The 27,098-nt window shown below is 33.1% G+C and overlaps 5 protein-coding genes across 6 annotated transcripts; 3 read left to right on the top strand and 2 right to left on the bottom strand.

Moving 5' to 3' along the window:
• Window positions 1-2,368: 2,368 nt before the first annotated feature.
• On the bottom strand, window positions 2,369-5,649 carry LOC105130615 (uncharacterized). Its single transcript, XM_011033190.1, has 4 exons — window positions 5,063-5,649; window positions 3,508-3,649; window positions 3,275-3,416; window positions 2,369-2,901 (listed from the first exon to the last, which is right to left on the bottom strand). Exons 1-4 carry the CDS (start codon window positions 5,433-5,435, stop codon window positions 2,563-2,565), a joined length of 996 nt encoding a protein of 331 aa, XP_011031492.1. The 5' UTR covers window positions 5,436-5,649; the 3' UTR covers window positions 2,369-2,562.
• A 3,071-nt stretch (window positions 5,650-8,720) lies between these two features.
• LOC105130624 (anthocyanidin 3-O-glucosyltransferase 5-like) lies at window positions 8,721-10,518 on the top strand. The gene has a single exon (XM_011033198.1). It carries the CDS (start codon window positions 8,942-8,944, stop codon window positions 10,367-10,369), a length of 1,428 nt encoding a protein of 475 aa, XP_011031500.1. The 5' UTR covers window positions 8,721-8,941; the 3' UTR covers window positions 10,370-10,518.
• Window positions 10,519-11,813: 1,295 nt separating this feature from the next.
• On the top strand, window positions 11,814-13,476 carry LOC105130633 (hydroquinone glucosyltransferase-like). The gene has a single exon (XM_011033210.1). It carries the CDS (start codon window positions 12,003-12,005, stop codon window positions 13,446-13,448), a length of 1,446 nt encoding a protein of 481 aa, XP_011031512.1. The 5' UTR covers window positions 11,814-12,002; the 3' UTR covers window positions 13,449-13,476.
• A 3,028-nt stretch (window positions 13,477-16,504) lies between these two features.
• On the bottom strand, window positions 16,505-18,011 carry LOC105130643 (peroxisomal membrane protein 11A-like). The gene has a single exon (XM_011033221.1). It carries the CDS (start codon window positions 17,841-17,843, stop codon window positions 17,076-17,078), a length of 768 nt encoding a protein of 255 aa, XP_011031523.1. The 5' UTR covers window positions 17,844-18,011; the 3' UTR covers window positions 16,505-17,075.
• Window positions 18,012-22,519: 4,508 nt separating this feature from the next.
• LOC105130648 (Phospholipid/glycerol acyltransferase family protein) lies at window positions 22,520-27,085 on the top strand. Of its 2 annotated transcripts, XM_011033244.1 has the most exons (9): window positions 22,520-23,390; window positions 23,698-23,817; window positions 23,954-23,991; window positions 24,153-24,217; window positions 24,752-24,820; window positions 25,177-25,310; window positions 25,931-26,071; window positions 26,278-26,341; window positions 26,746-27,085. In XM_011033244.1, the coding sequence occupies exons 1-9, from the start codon at window positions 22,857-22,859 to the stop codon at window positions 26,754-26,756; spliced, it is 1,176 nt and encodes a 391-aa protein (XP_011031546.1). In that variant the 5' UTR covers window positions 22,520-22,856; the 3' UTR covers window positions 26,757-27,085. The 2 variants fall into 2 exon arrangements, with proteins under 2 accessions (XP_011031546.1, XP_011031537.1); XM_011033235.1 differs by lacking the exon at window positions 26,746-27,085 and having other exon boundaries at window positions 22,521-23,390; window positions 26,278-26,701.
• Window positions 27,086-27,098: the final 13 nt, after the last annotated feature.

Here is a 27,098-nt window from a genome sequence, read left to right on the forward strand (position 1 = left end):
TGCAACTTATAAAGCCTGTAATTTTAGATTTATAAAAAATAAAAAAATAAAAGAAAAATTAAAAAAAAAAAACATGCAAAGAGTAAAGAGAGAAGTGGTGGTTGGATGTTACTTCAAAGTTAGAAAATATATTATTTATATTTGTTTTTTTAAGTGTTGACTAGTTAAATCAATTTAATTTAATTCAATTAGTTTTATACTTTAAAAACCAAAATTAAATTAAATTGAAATTTTTTATAATTTTTTAATCAATTAACTTAGTATAATTTTTTTAATTTTCTTAGTTTAATTAGTTTATCAGTATTTTTCTCCCTCTACAAACATAAAACTACAAACGTATATTTTTAATGACAATTTGAACTGTCACTATAACTGGCTCTTACGGCCTTTGTTAAGTGTCACAAAAAGGTTGCTCATTGTCAGCTATAAACTTAAAACAACATTTATTAAAAGCTCTTGCAAGTTTTATTATACATGTAATGCCAATTGGTAATAGCAAAAGTGTCGCAATGCTATATAGTTTTTTTCTTTAATTCAAAAATTTAATATGAAATTCTCATTTATTTAATTCATTTTCTTTGAACTAATATAGTTGTTACTTCATAAATTTGATAGATATTAGAATATTTTAATAATTTCTTTTAACAACCGATTGATAAAATTGGGATAACAAATTTATCAAAAAAAAAATTCATAAATTATTTTCAAGCTAATTTTTTATTTCATAGTAGTCCTTCCCTTCTAATGCTTCAAACACCATATTTTCATTAACTTCTTCAACTTGTGTATTTGTATCCTTCAATATCTAAATAAAATTTTTATTCTGTAATTTTGTGGGAAAAAAACCATGGTTAGTTTTGTGAATTAATCAGCTAAGGAACTCAAAGCATGAATCCTTGCTTTCCCCTTCAAATGAATTACCAGTCCCGAAGATAGATTTTAAAAGAATCATGGAGATGAAGGTTTGTAACTATATAAATCATTAATCATTAGAGAGAGATTTTTTATTTTCTCATAACAATAGAAACAGATGGTAATGTGTTGCTAGATGCAACAAAAGCTTCATAGTTTTAGTGTTTGAGAATGCCAAATTTTTATTTTTGATGCGTTTTAAAAGTATATTTTACTTGATAAAATATTAAATTATTATTTTTTATTATTTTTTCAGTTTTAATATGTTAATATTAAAAACAAAAAATTATTTTAATTTATTTTTAAGTAAAAAACACCCTACATCATAATACCAAACATTATTCTACAATAACATAACTATAGTCGTTCAAATTGATTGATAACTCAACCTGATAGATGATAAATTGATCTGAAATAAGAAAAAAGTTTTATCCACGTTGAGTTTTTAATGGAAAAATACCAAATATTAACTTGATAAAGTCAGTAGATCTAGCTCAATCCACTCTCAAGTCAATGAGGATTTTTTTTCTTTCAAATGAATAAATAATTGATTTAGGTTGAGAAGTTATGCAAACCTTTTACCAAGGTTAATCCTTCAATCCGACAACCATGAACATAACACACACATTTTCCAATTGAATTTGTTAGTAGATTATAGATATCGTGAGATGATTTTGGTCAAGAACGAGGAGCTTTACGAGGCTGGCTTTGAAGGGATGGCCAGACAACACCCACGTTCAGACATTTCATAACGAAAAAAGGGCATAGAAAGAGAGGAATATAGATGAGAGGGGATAGATATAGATATGATTATATGATTAGTTGTTGTGAATCAAGTCATCTCACTGCCTGGAAGGAGGGCTAAGGTTCTGATTATTTATTAGAGATTCATTAATAATCAAAATAAATCTATTTATTCTTCTTGATGAACAGGTTTTAAAAAGTTAGCCAAAATAATAATTATAACTAAATAAATATTCATAGATGGTAGAACTCGAGGACCACAAAGTGGTGATGACTGAATGATGAGGGTTTTTTTTGTAACCTCCCATCTAATTTGGTGCTGGATTTTGAAGGAATTAGAGGGTACATGCTGAGTTATTTTTCTTATATAAAATGAAGTTTATGGATAGTTTTCATAGTAGGCTACATTTTTATTCAAGAGGGGAGATTTCTTTTTTTAAAAAAAAAAATATACTTACTAGTTTCTTCCGGTTTAAAATATAATTATTAAACCCTTGATTTGAGAAAGAAACTTAACTGAGTATCCATGTTAGGTTTTAATTTGAATAAAAAAAGACTCGATGAATTGTCCTGTGGCTCAATGACCCCGTCAGGTCATACTAAGAAGAGGAATCTGATTTATATAGAGTAACCTCATTTAAATTTCTATTTCATTCATCATCTGCACCAATGGCCATGGTCTCCTTGCAAGAGCCTTCATGCAAACTTACAGTTAACAATGATTTTTTTTATTACAGTAATGTTTGGTTAGGAAAAGGATACACAAGTGGAAGAAGAAACTATGCTGTGCTTAGAAAATCCAGACGAGATTACTGACATTACAAAAGAACAACTGCTCTGCTACTTGTCTTGCTATAGTTTTATGAGTGTGATTAGTCAGGGAAGGGGATATATGGTTCAGATGGATTAATTATGAGAAAAGCCTGTGCTCCCCAAAGCTTTAGCAACTATCTCTATCTCTTGATTCTTGGGGGGTTTGAGATCCTTTTCTACGTCTGCATTGCATTCTTGGTATCGGAAGCATGATATCAGATGATCATTAGCAATTCCTGCCACTTGCATGAATGAATAAACAACAGTGGGACCAACGCAGCGGAACCCTCTTTGCATCAGATCCTTGCTAATCAGTTCGGCTTTTGGGGTCTTTGCAGGTACTTGGCGCCCATAGCGAAAACCATTTCTTAATGGCTTCTGGTTCACAAACCGCCAGCAATAGTTGCTGAAGGAACCAAATTCCTGCTGAATCTGCAAATTAAGAGCAAAAGGAAGCTCATTAGCTTCTGCCATTTGTGCAAATGAATTTCAACTTGATGCAGCATTGGTCCAAGTCTAAAACTTAGTTGCTCTTGGATTTGGATTGCCCCCTGCCCCAAATCAGCCAACGAACAAAAAGAAAAGTTCAATGTTATCTCGTTGAAACTGATAAGATGATCCCCTCTGTTTTGGCATTTCTATTGTCATTAGAAAGATGCGAAATCCAAATCTTGAAAACTAAATTAAGATAAACCACGAATTGAGCCCTTTAAACTTGTCTATGCTTGCAACCTCCACTAAACTCTGCCTCCCACAAGCAATTTGCAACTATACTGGGAGGCTGTTGGATTGATAACTTAATTACCTTGAGCATCTGTTTAGCATTCTCCACTATTGCACGAAGCTTTGGTTCAGATAGCAACAGATTCCCATTAACTTTCAATGATAGGAGCTTCTTCTCAGTAAATTGTGCAATGGATGATGGGTCAAATTGATCAAACAGCTTCCTGACAATAAAATACAAAAAAAGCATCACCTAAAATTCACGAAGTCCATTTTTTCAAAACCAATAAACATAAAAAGTGAAGACCAGCATACCTGAATATGTCTCTCATGTGAAGAATAGCTAGCCAGCTGAGTTCTGCTAATGCTTGTGAAAATACAAGTAACTCAAACAGCTTCCTGTCATCATGAACTGGAACTCCCCATTCTTCATCGTGAAAAGACATATAAAGTGGGTCTGTGAATAAAAGTACCATGGAGCAGACCTTAAAAGTTAGTCAATTTAGTTTTCAATAAGATAGGTTGACAATTCAGGCAACTTGGAGAAACTAGGGAAAACAATATCCTGAAAATAACACATAACTTGTAAATTGAGTCAATTGACCAAAACCTATACCATGTTAGTAGAATTCAATAAAATTACCCGCACGTGATTCTACCATCTTGATAGGCGGCCCAGAAGCTACTCTGCTGACTGCTCATTGACACGCAATTAGAGCATTTACCACTAACAACTATTCATGGTATTGGATTTTCAAGGACTAGTTCAAACTCTCCATTTTGTCAATGAAAGTGAAAACCATCCGTGGAAATATTTTGCACCTTCTAGGTACTTTGTTCATCTTGTCCATGTACTTCAGAGATCTATATGTAATTGCTAAGGAATTTTGTGATTTTACCTCGGTTTATCCGATCACTATTTGACGAGTCAATAATAATCTGACGGTACGTGAAAGAATTATCTCTGGATCTGGGCTTTTAGTATGATAATAGATTTCATCAATAGTAGTAATATGTCACAATTTGAAGCTGATTCAACAAGAAACTTGTTATGTCTCAACCTCGGTGCAAAGGAACTCATATTCATAGCTACTTTGGCAGTGCTACCAGTCACATTATAAAGGATGCTAAGCTAGATCAAAGAAAGACAACAAACTCAAATTTATGGCAGTAGCATGGCTCTATCTCATCTTTTAGTACGAAAATTCCTTCCCCAAACCTGTAAAATGATGCCTATTTAAGAAATAAATACAGGATGAACACAAATTTCTACATTAAGCAAATAGAAAAGCGTCTTTGACCAAATAATGACACTAGTGCTGGTATAACTCATGGATTTTCGGTCTTTCTTAGTATTCTACAGTTACCAAGAAGCTATGCCAAGTAAAAACTTCCCAGCAGTCCCATCATCTCATCTTCCACTTCACCACATTTATTTATTTTTTTATGAATTTTCACCACATTTGTTGCATACTCTCCCTGTTTAATTATTAACTAAATCTTGCATCTAACTAACAATCCACGAATAAAACCATTCCTAAACTGCTTCCATCTGCACTATTTCAAGCGACCATTTCCTCAAAATTAATCAATTATATGATCTCAAACACTAAAACTCAGCTAAACAAACCAAGAAAAACATCAACCTTCTTAATCTTAAGCAACTAAACTATCCCCTGCTTCTATTGTTAGAGAGTGATATAAAATCTTTAGGCTTTAGTTTTTGGATCGGTGATTCTTTGAAATGCTACCAGAGCTTCAATGATCAAGCGACCAGACGTTTAAATCCCATAACTCCATTTAATTAATAATAATAAGTGCAAGATAACAATAAAAATGCATATAACCTTAAAATTCACTAATTTCTTACCAGAATTCGGAGTAATCCAATCACACCTCTTAACCGGCCCGTCTTTCTTCGACGACACATCCTTAATTTCACCTCCACGAGGAACATACTTGACTTGTTTTATTCCATTACGCTTCACATTCCTTCCAGAACTTGAAGAAGAAGAATAAGAATCCGAAGAACACGTGCTATCCACTGACAAGTTATTCTTAACAGCAGCTTGAGACATTTTCTCCACAGGTTTCTTTGGTTTCTGCTGTGATTTCTTTAAAACCTCAATCTTCCTTTTAGCCTCCTCCGAAACCCTAACTCTGTTTCCTGCCGGACCAAGTATCGCTCGTGGAGGCTCCTGCATTTGTTTTTCTGCCGGTCTTAGCTTAGTAGCCCCGGACATTGTTGTAAATAACTGAAATTGAGTACAAATTGAGGTCTTTCGGGGCTTCAAGAAATGGAATCAGTCAAGAGAGTCAGATGGAGTGGTTTCGAAAGGAATTTGAAGGGTTGTAGAGGGTGAAATGGGAGTTTAAAGAGAGAAAGGGTTCAGGCAGCAGGGCGAGAGAGAGAGCAGATGTGAGGAGAGAGCAAGAGGAGGGAAAGGGCATAAAAACGGACGGGCTTTTGGAGGTTTTAAAAACGGAAGCCTGGAGATGGTAAGGCACCGGTTGTAGCAGGTCATGTTGCTTGCGTGTCAGTTGCCTTAGACCGTTTTGCTGTTTGAGAAGGACAGGGATCTGAGCTCATTTTCCGAATTTGCCCTTCTTAAATGAACACAGATAAAGGGTCATGGGATTTAAAATTAGTTAAATCTTGACTTTGCATATCTCTATAATGGATTATGAGAGTTACATTATAACCACCTCTCCAGTGCCCAAAAAAGAATAATCAATCAAGGTCATGGATGTATTAATTGATAATTATGGTAATGATCTCGTACCTTTTCATTAGATTTAAGGTTTTGAGATAATGTTGAAAAAAGACAAATCTAATAGTCATTCGCTTATGCCAAAAGAGCATCATTATTTGGAATGAGAGGAAATGCATGATCATTACCATTTCAATAATGGTATCCTCTTTACCTAAAGGATATCATGAACATCGTTTCTTTTAATTGATTTTGTAATATAAAAGGTTGAAAATAGGTATAATTAGTCTATACTAATTAATTGATATAAAAAATTCATAATTCAACAAGTTAAGTTTTATTAGACTTCACAAATAAATAATCATTATAATAAAAAATAAACAGTAAAATAGAGATATTGAATTTGCTTTTTAATTATTATAAGTTTAAATTCTCTCAAGATCATTGAAGTTTTATATAGTTATTAACTTTAAAACTTATATAATTAGTCAAAATACACGTAAATTGATCTATTTATAAAAAAAGAAAAAGGAGAATAAGGAGTAAAGTGGCAAGGGTAAATGTGGTATCTTGAGGACAAAGAGCAAGACTGGGAAATGGCGGTTAGAGTAGGAAAGGAGCAACCTTAGGCTAAGTGTCAAAATCAGCTGGCAATGCAAAACTGGGTGTCGTGTGAAGGGGGCATGGCATGGTGGTGAAGTTCCTTACCGTTAAGAGAAAGAATCCAAAGACCCCCCCACCCTCACCAGAAGAAAAAACCAAAGCAACAAAAAGAGTGGGCACCTAACGGCTATGTAGTCATCTGCTCCATCCACAAAAATACGCGAAGGGGCCTGGGCTGCTTGTGCTCGCTTTAATGATAAGTTTCTAGAGTGGGCTCGCAGGTGGATAGGGAATTTGAACTTAAACTGCTGCTTTTCGTGCTTACTTGGCAACATGGCTGGTGTAGCTTCAATTGTCGTTGATAGAGACCTTAGCGAGCATTGAATGAAGATAAACCCTGGTCCGACAATACATTTTTTTATATTCTTGATATTTTTAAGGAATCTTGAGATTTAAAACATTTTTAATGAATATCTAATCAAATATAAATCTCTTTAAACATCTGAACGAACTTCTTGTAGGCATTCATCAAATATATATAGCTGGAGTTTTTTTAAAAAAAAAGGTACAAGTTGTACTGAACTGTATTTACGAGACAAAAGCTTTTCTCTCAACTGAGTTTTTTATATTTTATTATTTTTATGTTTTTTTAATTTTATATTTTAATATTTTTTTTGTTATATTATTTTTATGATATACATTATAGATTTAACAAGCTAACTTGATTGAATAAAATTTTTTACTTTTTTATTTGACTTTCTCCACTCTTAATTTCATCAATTGATATCGGGTTAATGACCTCGTAATTTTTTTATTTGTTTTTTACTAGATTATTTTGATTTTATAACTTGAAAATATTGTTTAACAGGTTAACCTAAAATTACTAAAGTTTTTTTTTATAATTGAGCTTTTTTTACAATGTGATCATTTAATATCGAGTCGGTTAGAAATTAAGTTTTATAATTTATTTTAATTTATTTTTATTAGGTGTCCTGGTATCATGATCAAGGTCGCGAATTTTGATATTTTAACCTTAGTTGAATCATATTTTTTTTATAAAGTTATCTTAATCTCGTATCCTTTAATATTGAATTTTCTTTTTAATGAGATTATCTTAATTTTATTTCTTTCAATATTGAATTTAATTTTTATTGGATTATCCTTGTCTCATTATCTGAGTTATAGGCTTGACATGGTAATTCAATTGGCTTGGTTTTTTTAATTATTTTTTTCTATATTTTCATCATTTAATATTATGTTAGATTGAAAATTAAGTTTGATTTTTACAAGGTTATCATGACCTGAGAATATTACTTAATGGGTTAACCTATATTAATTTAACTCATTTTTGTGTCAATTATTTTGTTATTTATTTTTATAAATTTCATCATTCAATATTGGTTCGACGTGATCAATTAAAAATTGAGTTTTATAATTTGTTTTGATTTGTTTTTATGGGGTTTTCTCAGTCTCGTGACTAAAATTACAGATTTGACAAGCTAATTTAGATTAAATTGAGTTGTTTTTTTATATTATTTTTATAATGCTATCTTAATCTCATAACTCGGGTCATGAGTTTGTCAGATTAACTTAGATCATTTTATTATTATTTTTTTAATTGATTTGTTTTTTAGTCTCGTCTTTCAACATAAGATTGATCAGGGACTAAACTTTGTTATTTGTTTTGATTTCTTTTTATATGATAATTTCAGTCTTATAACTTAAATCACGAGTTTGACAGATTAAACCGAATCATTTTTTTAAAGTTTTTTTAATTTAACCATTTAACACTAGATTAATTAGAAATTAGACTTTATAATTTTTTTTTATTTTTTTTTCATGAGTTATTATAGTTTATAACACAGGTTATAAATTTGATAAATTAGCACGGGTTGATCAAAGTCAATTCAATATATTAATTTAATATTAAAAAAATATCATTTTAGATTTATTATAATCAAATCATATTTTTCCAGACCATTCAAATTATTCTTACATCCATAAAATTAATTATATTATATCAAATTAACCCCACTATCTAGTATAATCTAGGTGGGAATAAAAATGGACGGTTCTTCAGAACGAATATATAACAATCATCTCGAGCATGACCAGGTGGGAATAAAAATGGACGGTTCTTCAGAACGAATATATAACAATCATCACGAGCATGACCAGTAAAATTGGCTCAGCCTTCATGATATTTTTTTTTATTGACTTTAATAAGAAAAATCAACCTTAATCTCTAGTTTTTTCAACAAATGAGAGTCACATCTCCCCCGCTTCTTGAAAAGGAGATAGCGGTAGCCAATCAGCTAGAAGAAGCCCGCGACAAGGGAGGATACGATGCTCATAGACACATTCCGAGCAAGGCTACGGTCCTTCCTTCTCCTCGTTAAAAATAATATACGGTGTCTGCCAATAACGCAGAAACAATGGCAGTAGTTGAAAATGAAACCACAAAGCCCCATATTGCAGTCATGCCAAGCCCAGGCATCGGGCATATCACCCCTCTTCTCGAGATCGCTAAACGACTGGTTGTCCTCCATGACTTTCATGTCAGTTTCATTGTCATCGCCACCAACGAAGCCTCAGCGGGCCAAAGCAATCTACTCCAATCATCCACCCTACCTCCAGGCCTTGACGTGGTGTACCTCCCTCCTGTCGATGTTTTTGCGGTCACAACAAATGGCATGCCGTTGGCCGCTCGTCTTTGTGCCATAGTAGTAGAAGCCATCAAGTCCCTAAAATCTGTCCTCGTAGAGTTAGGAGAGATCAAAGCTGTTGTCGTTGACTTGTTTTGCACTCAGGCTTTTGACATTTGCAGTGAGCTTTCAATTCCAGCTTATTTGTTCTTCACTGCATCCATTGCTTTGCTCAACTTTTCTCTGTATTTACCGACTCTTGACCGTGAAGTGGAGGGTGAATTTGTTGATCTCCTCGAACCTGTTAAGGTCCCTGGTTGCCCTCCAATTCGACCTGAAGACCTCTTGGACCAGGTCAAGAACCGTAAGATTGACGAGTACAAATGGTATTTATTTCACTCCAGCAGGTTCCATTTGGCAGCTGGAATATTTCTCAATTCCTGGGAGGGTCTTGAACCAGCGAACTTTAAAGCTATCACAGAGGATCCATTCTTCAAACAGATCCACACACCACCGGTTCATCCTGTTGGACCCCTAATCAAACTAGAAGAGCCTCTGACTGCCTCAGATGCTGACTGCCTGGCCTGGTTAGACAAGCAACCTCCTAATTCAGTTCTTTTTGTGTCACTAGGCAGTGGTGGTACGTTAACAGTTGAGCAACTCACTGAATTAGCATGGGGGCTTGAATTGAGCCATCAAAGGTTCATTTTTGTTGTTCGTATGCCAACAAATAGTAGTGCCTCCTCAGCATTTTTCAATGCAGGGAGTGATTTCAATGATCCAAAGACTTATCTTCCAACAGGATTTTTGGAGAGGACACAAGAAAGGGGACTGGTGGTGCCATCATGGGCCCCGCAAGTTTTGGTGCTCAAACACCCATCAACCGGCGGGTTTTTAACTCACTGTGGGTGGAACTCGACGTTGGAGGCTGTGACTCATGGTATACCTATGATCGCATGGCCACTTTATGCCGAACAGCGAATGAATGCTACAATTCTTGCAGAGGAAATTGGAATTGCTATCAAGCCAGTGGCGGAGCCAGGAGCGAGCTTGGTGGGACGTGAAGAGGTAGAAAGAGTGGTGAGACTTGCGATATTAGAAGGGAAAGAAATGAGGAAAAAGACTGAAGGACTCAAAGATGGCGCTGCTAAAGCCATGGAGATTGGTGGGTCGTCTTTTGACTCGCTAGCTTGTTTGGCGAAGGAATGGAAGTCTTAATTAGTCCACTGTAAGCTCCTGATGATCATTCTGGCTATTAGAAAATAAATATTTGTTTCCATGTCAGTGGCTCCATCACAAGTTTGTTTAATTTTCTGTGAACAATCAAGCACTGCAAGTTCTTGATTTATAAACGTGCATGTTTCCGTAATTTTTTAGTGTAGACAAAGCTCTTAAACGCGTGGGGGTATAATTGTCTTTACAAAAGTACATGTTAGCCATTAATTAGCAAGTTTTATGGGTTAGAGGGGTGTTTTCTAATTGTTTTTGCATACATAAATAATCTTGAGAGCCACAAAAACTAAGCTTCCGTCTAGGCGCTTTATTGACATCAAACAATGTAGAACTTGGTTTCGGGGGCTTTATGATCTTTGAGCCTTGGTTTTTGTTTTATCATGCTCGCTTCGAATTATGGGTAATTTGGTCTTTTTAAAATATATAAAAATATAAAAAATTAATAAACCTTTTTAATGTATATTGTAATTACTTTGGTGACTAAACCTCAAAATTTCAAAGCTATGTAAGTTTGTAGTCTTTTACTCTTGGCTGTTTTTATTATTTTCACAGAGGTAATTTGTTTTTTCTAAAATATAAAATATTAAAAAAAAATTGTTGGCTTGGGAGACATATATGTTAACGGATGGATACCACATTCTCAAATAAACATGGCCTGTGAGACATGTACTAAATGTGGTGTAGGATGACTTTTTCTTTCCTGGATTTATTTTAATAAAAAACTAAAAATAAAGTTTAATGTCTAAATTTAATTTTTAATAACTACATGTAATATAAAAAAGAGAGATAAAGATGAAACTGAACTTTTTGTATGAAATTCAAATATACTACTTTTTTTTGGAGTTTTCTATCTTTTAATTCCATCATTTTCTTCTAAAAAAAAAGAGAGAAAAATAATTGACTATTAATTCTGGTCTCAAATGATTCAATTATACCAAAAAAAAACTCAAGAACCGAATTGAAAACTTACAATAAGTACAATATTCCAGTTCACAATGATTTTTTAGAGGGTGCAACTTGCAAGTACAAGGTGAACAAAAAGAAATGCCCCACTGCCTTGTTTTTTGTGTAATATAATAATAATGTTATTTTTTCACTCCACGTGTTTCGTACGCAAACCAATAAGTCAGGTTAAAAAAAGCCTAATGTTTCATTGGTCCAATAGCTGTCTAAGGTCATGGCCCAGGGAAAAGCTTAAATTTATCCCCTCCATTCAGATTAAACAACCCCATCTTAAATAATAAAGATTCCTTGGGTTTTTATTTTATAGAACATGAATATAATAATATTTTTTAGCTATTTTAACTAAAATTTAAAAGGCATGGATGTGGAAGCTTTAAATGAACAATGAAATGGACAATATTTAGTTTTATTGGGTAATTGTTAATTGTAATTACTCTATGTTATCAAGTTTTTTTTTTCCTTTTTTTTTTTTTTGGTGGGCACTCAGTAGCATTATTCTTGATCCAAAGGCACGGAGGTGCTATATAGATGGACAGTGCATGCCCTCGCTGCTCGCTCATTGCTAATCAACCTCCTGTCCAGCCACCCCTCACGGTTAATTGTCAAACTCTTCTTGCAAAAACCATTTCAGAGTGTGTACTTTGACTAAGAAACAATGATAGTATCTGAGATTGAAGCCACAAAACCCCATGTTGCTGTCCTTTCAGTTCCACTCATGGGGCATATCATACCCCTTCTTGAGTTCTCTAAGCGATTAGTCGTCGACCATGACTTCCATGTCAGTTTCCTTGTCATCACCACCACCGAAGCTTCGGCGGCGCAGGACCAGCTCCTCCAGTCACCCACCTTCCCTCCTGGCCTCGACGTTGTCTACTTTCCTCCCATCGACGTGCTCTCTGTCACCACAGATGACATGCTGATGCTTACTCGCCTTTGTGTCATGGTAGAAGAGAGCCTCAAGTCCCTGAAATCAGTCCTCAAAGAGTTGGGGGAGCTCAGATCAGTTGTCATTGATAAGTTTTTTACCCAAGCCTTTGATGTCTGTTGTGAACTTTCAATTCCAGCGTACTTATTTTACACTTCAGCCCTTGTTATGCTTACCTTTTCCTTGTCTCTACCAACTCTTGACTGTGAAGTGGAGGGTGAGTTTGTTGATCTCGCTGAACCATTGAAGGTCCCTGGTTGCCCTCCATTTCCAATTGAAGACCTATTTGACCCGCTTAAAAACCGCAAGATTGATGAGTACAAATGGTTGTTGTTCCATTCCAGCCGTTTTCACCTGGCAGCAGGGATATTCGTTAACTCTTGGCAGGAACTAGAATCTGTGACCTACAAAGCCATGACTGAGGACCCATTCTTTAAACAGATACCCACACCTCCAGTTCTCCCAGTTGGACCGTTGATAAAAGGAGAGCCACCACTAACTGCCCGAGACATTGAGTATCTGGCTTGGCTTGACAAGCAACCATCCGATTCGGTGCTTTTTGTAGCACTTCGCAGTGGTGGTACATTAACAGCTGATCAACTCACTGAATTGGCATGGGGAATAGAACTGAGCCACCAAAGGTTCATATTTGTTGTGCGTAAGCCAACAAATAGTAGTGCATCAGCTGCACTTTTCACTGCTGGAAGTGATATTGGCAATCCGATGACTTATTTGCCGGAGGGGTTCTTAGAGAGGACTAAAGAGAGGGGATTGGTGGTGCCATCATGGGCACCACAGGTGGCAGTGCTTAAACACCCATCCACCGGTGGTTTTTTGTCTCACTGTGGGTGGAACTCAACATTGGAGACTATTATTAATGGAGTGCCTTTGATTGCTTGGCCACTTTTTGCTGAACAACGAATGAATGCCACGATACTTTCAGAGCAAGTTGGAATAGCCATCAAACCAGTGGTAAAACCAGGAGAGAGCTTGGTGGGACGTGAAGAGGTTGAAAGAGTAGTAAGATTGGTGATCGATGGTGAAAAAGGGAGGGATATGAGGAGAAGGACTGGGGAGCTGAAAGAAAGTGCTGCTAAAGCTCTGGAGATTGGTGGATCGTCTCATGATGCGCTTGAACGAATGGCAAAGGAATGGAAGGCTGAGTCTAATGTCTGATCGTTTGTACAGCGAGTTTTTTTTACAGTGTAAGAGTTTTTAAAAAAAAATTATTTTTAATTTTAACATATGATAAAAAAATACTAAAAAAATAAGAAATTCTAAAAAGACGTGATATCAAACAAAGCCATGGTATAATAAATTAAAGTTGATGTTATTTACGTCTTGATTTTAGTGCAAGATTTGCTTGGTGTTATTTGCAATAAGGATCAAGTGTGCTCGCATGTGAAATCAGTTGTCAGTTCTCTTTTGTGATATGTTGCCGATTGATGCAAGAATTATATATATAAAAAAATATTAGTAGGCATTAGTAAATTACCGTGGATTATCAATGCATGGTGTATCACTATAGTGCATCTGATTTTATCATTCATAGTGCAAACCAAATAAGCAAAATAGTCCGTTGTAATTCATAAAAATAAAAAAGATATTTTAATTAGTAAAGTTTTAAATTTATTTTTTAAAAATTATTAGTTTAAGTCTCATAAATCTCAAAAACAACTAGAAAATTGCATGGTATTTAAGTTCTTTAAAATTAAATGAGATACATCAAACTAACTTAAACACTCATATTAATATATATATATATATATATATAAAAGTAAAATAATTTTTTTTTTCATTTTCATGGCATATTAAATTGACTTCAATAAGAAAAAATTACTAAACTCACTTCAGGAGGCTTATTAGTAATCTCATTTTAAGTTTTTTATTTTGTTTTATAATCAAGTTGATTTAAGAGTAGTTTAATATTTTAATAAATAAATAATATTATTAAAAAAATAATAGATGCATGCAATGTACATGCTATCATGTAGACCATGTTTATGCTTTTCATGAAGTGTGTGAGGTGTTTTTGGTAGCATTATCTTTTTTATTTATTCTCTTGTCCTTAAAAAATGATAACAAAATAATTTTAGTTAGCATACCAAACACATGGTTAATTTACGAGGATGGGATAACTTCATGTAAAATAAAATAAAAATAAAATAATAGAGGTCAACCCTTAAATAAATAAAATAATTAAATGAAAAACTAAGAAAAATATAAAAAAAAACTTAAGTCAACTCGACCAACCGTGACTTGAGATATGAGATCAGAACAACTCCCAGGAAAAGAAAATTAGCAAAACTCATGAAGTTAAAGACTCGGTGATATAATATTGATTTATAAAACTGAACAAAAAAAAAACTAGAAAAAGATCGAAGTCAAACCTGACTAATCTTTGAAACTCGTGTCATAAGACCGGGTTACTATATAGAAGGTAAATCTAAAAAAGTTACAAAGTAAAATTCTCAATCATCCAATTTTTTTTTAAATAACAATAAAAAAAATGATAAAATAACGAGGGATGAAAATAAAAATAAAATAAAATAAATAAAATAAAAAAAGGGATAGTAATCAAAAAAATAAAAATCAAATTTGATATTAATATTAAATAAAATAAAATAAAATAACGAGTGGTCAAATTAAAAAATAAAATAAATCAATAAAAAAATAGTAATTAAAATAACATGGACAAAGTTTGATGATGGAAAAAAAAAAGAAGAATGATAAAATTGAAAAGATATTCTAATTTTATAAATTGTTTAAAATAAAATAAATAATAATAAAAAAACATAAACTAAATTTTAAAGAAAAACCAAGTTAAGATTAGTCCAAAAAAATAAAGAGTTTGGTGTGGATAACTAGAGGGAGAAAGAGAAAAAAAAGATAAAGTAAAAATTATCAACGACAAAATAATAATTCTTTGTCCACACATACCACCCAAGCATAGAGGGGATGTTGAACACTTCCTATCATTACCCTGAAATCTAGTGTTTGATCAATAAACAATATCATGCGCATCGCCGGAATCTCATGGAGACATCCATGTATTGAAGCATGCAGTATACATGTTATCTATTTTTTTGTAATAATATTTAAATTTGATAATTTACTAAATCATCTTTTAGCTTCCATGATAATAATAATAAAAAAATCATAATGGAAAGATTAAAAAAATTAACAATTAGTTTAGGATTTTTCTTGCTATTTAAAAAATTTAATTATTTTACTGTGTTTTTAAAAGTGAGAAGAACAAGCAACCTCTGGATGTTTGGCAAAAAAATAAATTACTTTCTAAAGCTAATATAGTATTTTCATTGTGCCAGAAAAAATGAAATGGCTGATTTAACCACAGTTAACTTAATGATACCAAATTAACCCCGTGAAAAATGATTTTATACTCTAATTTATGCTTCCCTGGTTTGTATCGTACAGAATAAAAACACCATTTCACTCTAGCAATCCATGTTCAATGAATCTTGTTTCACAGTGAATCAATGATACCTCCTTTAGTCCTTTCAATAATTATTTGCTAATGGTATTGGATTCTCTAACGAATATGATAATAGAACAACCTCACATGCTTACTTTAATATTTAGAAGATTTTTTTTTCCTCCTTTTATTTATCCCACAAAATACTATAAAGACAGTAATGTAGGGTCTAATTCTAATAGGGTGTTTGGTGTACCATTAAAATAATTTTTTTAAAATAAATAAAAAATTTATAGTGATCAAACTTTGACTAATAATATTTTATTAATTATTCAATAAAAAATAATATTTAAAAAATAACATGATACTGGAAGAAAGAATAACATTCATGACCCATTTAAAATAATAAGAAATATCTTTACCTCCTCTCTGTTACTTTTATTTATTTATTTAATCATTTGAAAATTTCTTATTAAATAATTTATTGTTTATAAAAACAAAATAAAAAAGTACAGAAAATTACCAAGATCTTCCGAAAGTATGCACTCGATTTCACTTTCCTTTCATAGCTTTGGAAATTACATATCAAGAACGCAAATTACATATCAAATCAAGGGTGAGATAAATTTTCATTAGCTTCCCATTAGGTTATCTTTGATTGGTGCATTCAAGAAAAAATTCTCTCACTGTTAACTTTGCAGACACGGAGACAAAAAAATTGGAACTCTACTCCACTTTTGGATCATGAACTGCAATTTGATGCTGAGACATTCAGTTTAAACAATTCCAGAAGCTATTTGCAATTGTTTCCATGTCCATTATAGATGTCTACTGGAGTGCAAAAACCCACGAGTTCAAAACTGACAATTGTTCATCACTCTGGCAAGAATCACAGTTCAATGGATTAGAGGTATTTGAGTGCTGTCTAAGCATTGCTATTTTGAACCTTAATAACAATCACGTAGCGAAGATATTTACGCATCAATAATTCACTTGGAGCAAACATTCCTGGAGAGAAAACTTGAAAAATCAAAATGCTCTTATCTCGTTTGGTTGGAAGGGTAGCAAGGACAAGAACAAACCAGGAGCAGGAGCAGGGATATCCCTGCAAACCACAGTTTGTTTCCTGTAATGCTTTAGGCATCCAGGACTCACTCTGAAAACCACGAGTTACTTCTGCAGCTGCATATCCATATTCATGTAAAAAATGGTATACTGATTTCCAAAGGCTATCACTTTATTATTCAAATCCAACAGTTGAAGAATTAGCACATCTCTTATTGCAATTTGGAATCAATTAATTACTTTCACGTCTTTAGAAGAAGAAGAATTCCTTAACAGCATACCTTCCACGATGAGTGACAATCTCAGCAAGAGACCCAATTCTTATGAGTACTAATAAGAGCAGATAAAAGGCCTGCACAAGATACCAAAAGGGGGCCTGAAAATTGCCCTCTGCCATCACGAATATCAGCCAGAGCCATTAGCCCATCAGCAAAATCCTGCACAATTGATAATTTCTTCATCAGTTTCTTCTCTCTCAGCTTCCACAATCTCCTCTCCTCCTCTTGACGCCCAACTCCTCTCGTGACTGCAATTTCAACGCTGGATTCCAGGCACGCCTCATCTTCACTCAATTTCTTTAAATCTCTAAATTTCAAAGAAATGCTCCCAACATATCCAATAAACTCCGCCCAAGCACTGATTTTTCCTAAACTTTTGGAGTGTTTGCTATCGATCAACCCCGATTTAGCCAACCAAACAAATTGCTCCACAAAATAATACAAACCTTCACCTCCATAGGCAATGAAGGAAAGGACGATTTCTTGTTTTGAATCAAAATGAGAGCCTCTTAATGCGTTGACATCTTGAACGAATTTCCCAAGTCGGAATGCTTTGCGACTGAGTCCAACACTTGATTCGAAACTCTTGAGTCGTTTCGTTACGATTAAGGTTTCGGGGAGGACGGATGAGGCTAAGATGATCTTGGTTGCGTAACGTGAGATCTTGAGGAGCTTGTCAACCCCATCTCGCTTTGCAAGGTATACCTCTAAATGATTCAAAAAGTCTCTTTGTCCCTGTTTATTAGGGATTTCATTGGCGTTTTGTGGGGTTGGTGAAGGCTTGGGATCCATCGTGACGGTGGTGGTGCAAAACAGAGAGGAAATTGCTGGCGAGAGCGTGTAGCAGGAAGTTCCTAGTCGGTAGAAGTCTTTCGCGAGAGAGAGAGAGAGAGATGCGTGGGGAGATGGAATCCCTCGCTCGCTTACCTGCCCTTCCTTTGTCTCGTCTGCTTGCTTCTTGTTCTGCGTGCCACGTTCATCAGCAAACTAGAAAACAATATTAATTTAGTCCTCCTTCTCTTATTATTGCTTTAATATAGCCATTCTATTATTTTCTTAATTTATTTGGTCCCTTTACTCATGAAAAATCCCTAAAGTGGTCCTTCTGTCTAATTTTTTTAGCAATTTTTCATCAGCGTATGGCAGGTGACGGTGAACTCAAATGTCAGAATAATCACGACATCCAAAACAAATCAATGTTCCTAATGCTAAAAATATAAAAGAGCAGAGGGTAAGTGGAAGTATAATTATACAAGACTGTGATTATATTTATTTTTTAAAATAATTTTTATTTAAAAATAATATTAATAATTTCTTTTTTTTTAAATTATATTTGAAACTAGCAAATGAAAATAATTTTAAAGTATTAAAAAATATTAATTTAAAAAAATAAATTTAAAACTTTTTAAAAATATTTTTAAAACACCGTACCAAATAATTAAGGGAAATTGCTGTGAGCCCCAGCGTTGAACACCTTTCCTGTGTTTTTCTGAGGCAAATTTAATAGTTATTATTTGTTTTTATTTGAAAATTCATTAAAAATATATTTTTTTATTTTTAAAATATTATTTTTAACATTAATATATTAAAATAAAAAATAATAATTCAAAGCATATTTTCAAACAATATGGTCAAATCATGTCACTTCAATCACCTTGGCATCAGGGAGTGCACTAGTTTTAAATTTTGGTTATTTTCTAAAATTATTATATTTTAAGTATATTTTATAATTTTGATATATGGTTAAAAATAAATATATATAAAAAATTATTTTAATATATTTTTAAATAAAAAATATTTTTAGACAGCATTTTATACTATAAAATCAAATACACACTGTTGAAAAATCTTACGTCGGAGCATCGGTAGGTGGATTCCATCGAGGTTGGGCTAGTCTTACCCAGGCATCGGATGGGTTTGTGCATCCCTGAATCAGCTTAAGCTACGTGGCTTTTTTTCACGGGTTAGTCAGTTTGGTCTTGGGATAAGGAAAACTTACTCCTTTTTATGGGAAACCCGAAGACGGGTTGTGGTTAGCTAATGGGCTTCACACTGGATCCATCCACTAGAGTGCTTGTTTAGCATTATGATTGAAAGCATATTTAGATATGTTTTAAAAGTATATTTAATTTAAAAATTCATTAAATTAATAATTTTTTGATAGTTTTTAAAAAGTATATTTAATTTAAAAATTTATTAAATTAATAATTTTTTGATAGTTTTTATAATATATCTTTTGCAGATTAGTCGGTTTCGTCTGCCGAACTTAACTAATAATAGGTCATTTTAAATTTTTAATGACTTTCAATAATTATCACTACCAAATATACTAGAACTTCCCCAGAATTTACTCTAGCAGTGAACAATATCTTTGAAATAAATTCTAATTTCTTTCTTAGAATATTTTTTTTTCATGATTTAAACCTTTTGATTTGTCAAAATTGTAAAGGTAGAAAAAAAAATCAATGAAGGAGAACCAGAGTATAAAACATAGAAAAATTGCATGACCACCTTAAAATTAAGAGAAAACATTCATTTTCATTCTCCTATAACTTTTGTTTTTAATTTCAACCTTTAATGCCCAATTTTATAACCAATTTGTCAATAATTGTAAATGTAAGAAAAAATTAACGAGGGAGGACCAAAGTTTAAATCACAGAGAAACCAAATGGCAACTTAAAATTTAGGAAAAAAAATTCATTTTCATTCTCCCACTTTCAGTATTTTTCATTTTAACAATTCCTATGATTTTCAAAAATTTAATTTAGATCTAAAACTTTATTATTGTTTTTTCAATGTTCGGTTTTAAATAACAAGAAAAAAAGTCGTCAAATTTTATAATAGAAAAAATAAAATTAATAGCTAACATTGATTCTAGCCCGGGAAAATATTGATCTTGGTGGCAGCATGTTACATTCGACGAGGAGGAATTGTGGTGGCGGTTTTGGACCTCAATCTCATTTGAAAAAACATATTAAAGTCGAGGGAGAATTTGTTTTCGGTTTGATTTGTGTTTTTAACTTTTTTTTAGATTGTACATGTCAATAAATTAATTTTTTGATATTTTAACAGTTTTTTTAATAAAAAATAGTAAAAAATAAGTTTTTAAAGTTCAAAAATCTACTCTAATTTACCAACTACCACAATGAATGTTGGATTTAAAGTAAACATATGTTGCGTCTCTTACAACTAGACTGCTCCTTAAAAAATAATAATAAAAATTTATATTAAAATGGCCCAAGCATGCAAATATTAGCTAGAAGGCCCACAACTACTTTTAAGGACATAGGCACCCTGGCCACGTTGAGCCTGGATTTTGGTTTTTTTTTTAAATCTTTTTGTATACTATTTTTCTTTTAAGTTTTAAGTTTTTTTTATTGAGTTTTGTAGTTTCTTTGTTTTTTTACTTTATTTCTGTAAAATATTTTTGTTTTGGTGATTTGAGAGACATTTAAAATAAATAAACAAAGATATGATATACAAAAGAAAACACACGGGCAGAAAATTGTTTTTTAAAATTCTATCTCTTTAGACATTTGAATTGCTAAACAGGATATATTCTTTCTTTTTTCTTTTTTAAAAACAGCTACCACAAAATGCACAGCTTGATACACACAGAACTAAGCTAATAATTAAATATATGTTCAAAATGTAAAAATATGATTATTTTTTAAAAAATAATGTTAAAATATATTAATCAATATGTTTACCACTTAGGATGCATGAGAAAAATATTGGTTAAGGCTTTATTTAATTAATTTTCACACTACACTGACTAATTAAATGGTTTCATTAAATTATAAATAACTCTTATGTTCATATTAATTCAAAAAACAAAATTTTTTCCAATAGATATTTGTATAGCACATTTAGTTTTACCTTTCAATATCTAACTCATGGCAAATTATTTTTTTTATATTTATGTATTATATAACCAAGTTTTTTTTAAAAAAAACATTATGTCATTACATTAGATTTCAAGATCACATAGATGGATTAATTAAAGTTGATCGGGTTGAATTTAATATATTATTATTTTAATATTTATTTTTTATTCATGTTCAAAGAATTTATTTAGATAGGACGACAATTAACACAAGTAGATAAAACCACTTGAATTTGGCACTACCGTCCATCATCCTTTCTAATTTGGTGTTGATTTGAGCTTTCCAATTACATGAACACGTGGCACTCAATCATCAGTCAACATCTTGATAATGACTTTTCGTTTTGGAAATTATTTTAATCTTTTTTTTAATTTTTTTTTAATGAACAGGCTAGTTCAGTCTCTCTTTTTTTCTGGATAATTTAAACTGACCTCATCAAGAAAATTAAAAATTTATTTGTTTGAAAAACTGTTTACTTAACCAACCCAATCTCACAACAAAATGAAGTATTAGTAAAATGCTGAAGCATAGAGTATACTTACCAGACCCAGTTTAAGATTCATGGGACGACCAATTAATTTGAGTTTATTTAAAAATAATATCATTTAAGTTAGTTTGTTTTTAATTAAATGATATTGTTTTAGATAATTTTTTTAATAAATTATTATAGTTGACTCAATTAAATATAACGAGGGCCAATTGAGTTTTGAGTTAATCCACTGAGTCTTCCAGGTTAAACTCAGCAGATCTTCATGTAAACTTGCCAAGTCAAAAAATTGAAAATTACAACAATAATAACGTGTTTATTCCCTTCGGTATATTCCCATCTCATGTGATGTCATTCCTAGCAATAACATATATTCTCGTGCCGGCGTTTGTTACATCTGTAGTTATAAGATTCCGTTCAATACTTGTATCGGAGAATGGTTGGATTAATTCGCAAGTCAGAATCTAATTCTATTTTTTTTAAATATTCTTTTTAAAATTTTTTCTAATAAAATATTAAATTTTTAGTTATGATTTAAACTAAAACCTGACCTATGTCAAGTTTCGAACCACTAATCTTAAAAATTATTTATTTTTATATATTTTTTTAAATTTTAACATTTAAAAGTTTACCAGACTCAAACTAATTTAATTGAGCCGAAACAACTGATTAAGAAGTAAAGTTTTTATAATAACCATATAATTTATTTACAGGACTCAAACTCCAAATATTATCTAAAGAGAATAAACTCCGAAAAACTTTAACCAACCAATTGTATTTAAATTAATGATTTTTTTATTTTTTTAATAATTTTGATATATTAATATAAAAATAAAGGATAAAAAATAATTATTTTAATATTTTTATTTTTAAAAAAATAACTTGCACGCCAACACCAAATAGAATTCAGCTGCTGACCTCATCGTGATCTATAAGTATCCTTTCTGGCAATGATAACATCCTTCGTTGATAATAAAAGAATTAAAATTGAAAAAAAAAAAAAAAACCATGTACGATTCAAATCTTATCTTACGCTACAGAAGGCAGAAGGCAGTGTTTAAGTTGGCTAGAAGGCCCACATCCACCATCGTAAGTTTGCTGGCTTATGATCACAGCCGTCCACTCAATTCAATCGGACGACTATAATCACAAACTTATCAAATTTCACAGGCTAGATACATATCATGAGCCGAAAAATCATCCGATGCCAGGCCGTAACAGCGACCTTCCTCCCTCCCTTCTCTGGCGAGAGTAAAAATATCACTAATACCACACCACAGCGTAGCATGTCAACTCCCCCCCCCTCTCCTTCTCTAATCGGATCTGCTTATCCTTTCCAAACTCTATCTATCCAATTATTAAATGATTTTTAATCCTTAATTACTCTTATCATCATCATCATCATCATCATCATTATAATCTCTTGCTATCATGGATACCGAGCTCAAATCCATGAATCCGGACCCGCCCAAACCCGAGCAACCCGATCCGGCATCCCGAGACGATGGCTCGAACTCGAAAGACGACCGTCCGCTGCTTAAATCGGACTCGAACAGAATCAGCTCAACGACAGGTGAGAGCATTGAGGAGCTGGAGAAAAAATTCGCTGCGTATGTCCGCAATGACGTGTACGGTCCGATGGGACGTGGGGAGTTACCATTGGCCGAGAAAGTTCTGTTAGGAATCGCGGTGGTTACGCTGGTGCCGATACGATTTGTGCTCGCATTGATTATATTGGTGGTGTATTATATAATTTGCAGGGTATGCACGCTGTTTTCGGCGCCGAATCGGGATGAGGAGGAGGAGCAGGAGGATTTTGCGCATATGGGAGGGTGGAGAAGGGCGGTTATTGTTTGGTGTGGGAGGTTTTTGTCTAGAATGCTCCTTTTCGTGTTAGGGTTTTATTGGATTAGTGTAAGCTATAGAGATATTGAACTGCCTGATCAAAATAAATCTTCTTCCCAGGTATTTTTATTATTACAGCTGCTTTTTGTAATTTTATTGGAGCTAAGTGTAATTAATTCTATGATAATGATTTTAGTGGTGAAATTATTTATGCTTTGATGATGTTGATGCTTTTTTACTTTGTTTAGCTTATGTTTCTATTTGGATTTTACATTAAGATTAATGACTGGGACTATTATATGAAGTAATTAATGTCTAATGATATGATTATGATGGTAGCTTTTTTTCCTTAATCATGTTTAAGTTCTGATCCAAGTGAACTAACTCCTGTTATCATTTCCTCTCCATTATTTGATTTTTTGGGCAGAATGAGGGAAAAGATCGATCTGAAGAACCGGAAAGACTGGGGGCAATAATATCGAATCATGTTTCATATTTAGATATCTTGTACCACATGTCTGCTTCTTTTCCAAGCTTTGTTGCCAAGGTTTGTTCGTGCTCTGTTTCTTGTATATGATTTTAGTCTCTTAGAATTTACTTATGCTGACAGTATTTCTTGTGGTGTTATTGACCTGATTCTGGTTTAATTGTGATGATTTTGATCCTGGATTTTATCGCTGAAGAGATCAGTGGCTAAACTTCCTCTGGTTGGTCTCATCAGGTTAGTTAACTATGAACCATATTTATCTGGAAATTTATTTTTATTATTGGGGGCTTCATTTGGTATTACCAAATGACATGATAATTGTCTCTTCATATATTATCTCATATAGTTTGAATGGAGGGAAGTTCTGATGTATTTTTTATGCTTGTTTTTGACAGCAAGTGCCTTGGTTGTGTATATGTTCAACGGGAGTCAAAGTCGTCTGACTTCAAGGGTGTTTCAGGTACAGTGATTGTTAGTGTCTATACACTCCACTATTATTTGATTCACGGTGAAGATTAAGTGGCAAGCTACTCTCTCAGTGTATATCTTTTTAGTTTAGTAGTGTTGGACTAAGCATGATTAGTTCATGCCATAGATTCCATGTTCACAGGTTTTGGTAATTTTCAAGCTGAGTGGCATATTTATCAGCCACTACTCTGACCTTGCTTGAGTATTTGATAGTTGCAATAGAGAACTTAAGATCATCCCTAGAAAAGAAAGCTCATGGGTGTTTTGACCCGGAGAAACTCACTGGATTGGGTTAGGGAAAAAAGCAACAGTTCTGGTTTTCTGCATTACAGAATATGGAATATGAGCATGCCTAAAATATATTTTGCCTGAAAAGGTGAATTGAATTAAGCCATGCAGTTTAGAATTATACTGGTTCTCTACATTACTGGTATGGAATATGGGCATGTCTAAAACTACTGTTAATATCTTTTGACAACGAGAATGTGATTGCTTGTGAAATTTCATTTCCCTTCGCTCCTTGCAGGCATTGTGACTGAAAGAGTTAAAGAATCTCATGAAAATAGCTCTGCTCCTATGATGATGCTTTTTCCTGGTCAGTATTTGTGGTTCTGTTAAATTCCTAGCTAGAATATTGCTTGATTCATGAATTGCTTGATGTGTTTATAATTTTATTTTACTTGAAAATGGATTGAATATTTTTTATTTTATTTTCCCTCTCCAATCGATAAGAGATTGGGTTATTTGTATATACAAGTTGAATTCAATTGTGAGGAACACATACAGTCAGTAATGAATTAATGGTTTAAGAATAGAACTACACCTGGTGCTGCATGCTTTTTCTCTGCATGGGTGACCACAAAACTATATGCCCCAAGTATGTTGATATAGCCTGCCTGTAATTTGCACAGCTTCCTAAAAGGTAGTCAATCGTCTTTTATCTTAATACAGAAGGCACTACAACAAATGGAGATTTCCTTCTACCGTTTAAGACAGGTGCATTCTTAGCAACAGCTCCTGTGCGTCCAGTGATCCTGAGGTACCCATACCAAAGATTCAGTCCTGCCTGGGATTCAATATCTGGGGTGAGTTTTTCTTATGCAATTTTGATGAGAACTTCTTGTTTGGTGGTTGATTCTATAGTTTTTGTAAAAGTTGAAACATCTGCTTCAGTTCCTGGTCGGTCAACCATCAAGGAAGATGAGTGATGAATAATTTGTGAAAATGGACTTGATTGGGATCAAGGACCTGAATTATTGCCAGTTATGAAAGCATCAGCTTGAGAAGTGATATAAGGACTCAAATAAGTTCATTTAAGCTGAGGGAATTTAAATATGTAATTCAAGATGTAAACAATACCATGAAAAATAAAATGTGCTTGCTTTTAGAGAAATGTTAGTAAATGCAAGGGTCAAGGTTTAATATCAGATAGATCAGATTTTTATAGCCAGTTATTCATTTCGTTCATGATAAATCACATGTACTGGGAAGAAACTAGCCAGCCAGGTTTCTAGCCACAATGGTGTCATGTACCAAACGTGTATGTGGAGTTGGATTCGAAGTTTCTTGGGGAATCTTTCTGCTGTTTTTTAATCCATGTTTTGTATGTGTTACAGAAAGGATGCCCTGCTTGAGAAATCAGATTTACTAATCTGCATTTAAATTCTTTGCTCTGCTCTCAGCTTCATAATATTTCATTTTGCAGGTGCTCCATGTGTTTTATCTTTTCTGTCAATTCATAAATCATATGGAAGCAATATGGCTTCCTGTTTACTACCCATCACAGGAAGAAAAGGACGATCCAAAGCTATATGCTAGTAATGTCCGACGGTTGATGGCCCGTGAGGTATGCACTTCCCTTGATGTTGGATATTGAACTGTTTGAGACAATTTAATAAATTCTTGGTAGCCCACTCTTCTATTTCTAAAGTTTTAAGTGGTACCGTGACCTAAAATTATGCAGTCTGAAGTCATCACTACAGTTTCATTTGAATTTTTAGCATTCTATCCCAAATTGCCGCATATATCAACATTTGTTTGTTATGGCTGCAGGGTAATTTAACAATGTCAGATATTGGACTTGCTGAGAAGCGAATATATCATACTGCTCTGAATGGTAATATTAGCCTGCCTAGTGTTTTGCATCAGAAAGACGATTGATAATTTCATGGCCTCGCTTCCAACTGATAAATCTATTCTGAGTTGAGCTTTTCACTTTATGTTGGGTATTTGCTCATAAATAACAGTCAAAACACGGTGGCAACACTCCCACCATTTAGAATAAGAAAAGGATGCTGGTATTGACTTGTAAACTCTTGCGTGGGGATTGTGGCCATTGAACATGGTTTTAAATGTGTTGGTGGGGTGTATGTTTGCCAAAGAACCTAGTTTAAGAAATTTCTGGGATTCTGTATCGTGTTATGTATGCATTTCTCATTGAGTTTACTGAATGCCTTGAAACCCTTTTTAGATATAACGTTGCATTTGTTAAACTGAATCATCTGTTTCCTGTCCCTGCAGGTTTGTTTTGACAATGCTAATTCGGATTCGCCATCTGTATATTTTACTCTATGGTTCTAAGATTAACAGAACAGAAAAGATTAAAATCATATAGGAATCATGAGCAGAATAGTATCTCTTATGTCTTCAATTGTATTCACCTGAATTTTCTGGAATTGCCGTGGAGCTGGACTGGCGATTACAAAGAAAGCCATTTGCCTTTTGATCCCACATTTTTTTCGTTTAGGGGCAATCTGGGAGATTAATTTGTTCCACGAAGAGATGGCTCGGGCTCATCACTACCACCGCTTCTTCAAAGATTGATTTGATTTCACAGATCAAATTGCGTACTTGATTTGTATTCGATGACTTCA

The sequence above is a fragment of the Populus euphratica genome, unplaced genomic scaffold (genome assembly GCF_000495115.2).
Source record: "Populus euphratica unplaced genomic scaffold, PopEup_1.0 scaffold2.1, whole genome shotgun sequence".
Classification (NCBI taxonomy): Eukaryota; Viridiplantae; Streptophyta; class Magnoliopsida; order Malpighiales; family Salicaceae; genus Populus; species Populus euphratica.

Bases quoted from the DNA above. Each gene is read 5' to 3' on its own strand.
- LOC105130615 (XM_011033190.1), bottom strand. From the start codon at position 5,435: ATGTCCGGGGCTACTAAGCTAAGACCGGCAGAAAAACAAATGCAGGAG. The intron at 3,650-5,062 runs GTAAGAAATTAG...TTTTATTCACAG, and splicing joins TTGGATTACTCCGAATTCTG to ACCCACTTTATATGTCTTTT. The intron at 2,902-3,274 runs GTAATTAAGTTA...CTTAATTTGCAG, and splicing joins ATGCTAAACAGATGCTCAAG to ATTCAGCAGGAATTTGGTTC.
- LOC105130624 (XM_011033198.1), top strand. From the start codon at position 8,942: ATGGCAGTAGTTGAAAATGAAACCACAAAGCCCCATATTGCAGTCATG.
- LOC105130633 (XM_011033210.1), top strand. From the start codon at position 12,003: ATGATAGTATCTGAGATTGAAGCCACAAAACCCCATGTTGCTGTCCTT.
- LOC105130643 (XM_011033221.1), bottom strand. From the start codon at position 17,843: ATGGATCCCAAGCCTTCACCAACCCCACAAAACGCCAATGAAATCCCT.
- LOC105130648 (XM_011033235.1), top strand. From the start codon at position 22,857: ATGGATACCGAGCTCAAATCCATGAATCCGGACCCGCCCAAACCCGAG. The intron at 24,821-25,176 runs GTCAGTATTTGT...ATCTTAATACAG, and splicing joins TATGATGATGCTTTTTCCTG to AAGGCACTACAACAAATGGA. The intron at 26,072-26,277 runs GTATGCACTTCC...TTATGGCTGCAG, and splicing joins GACGGTTGATGGCCCGTGAG to GGTAATTTAACAATGTCAGA.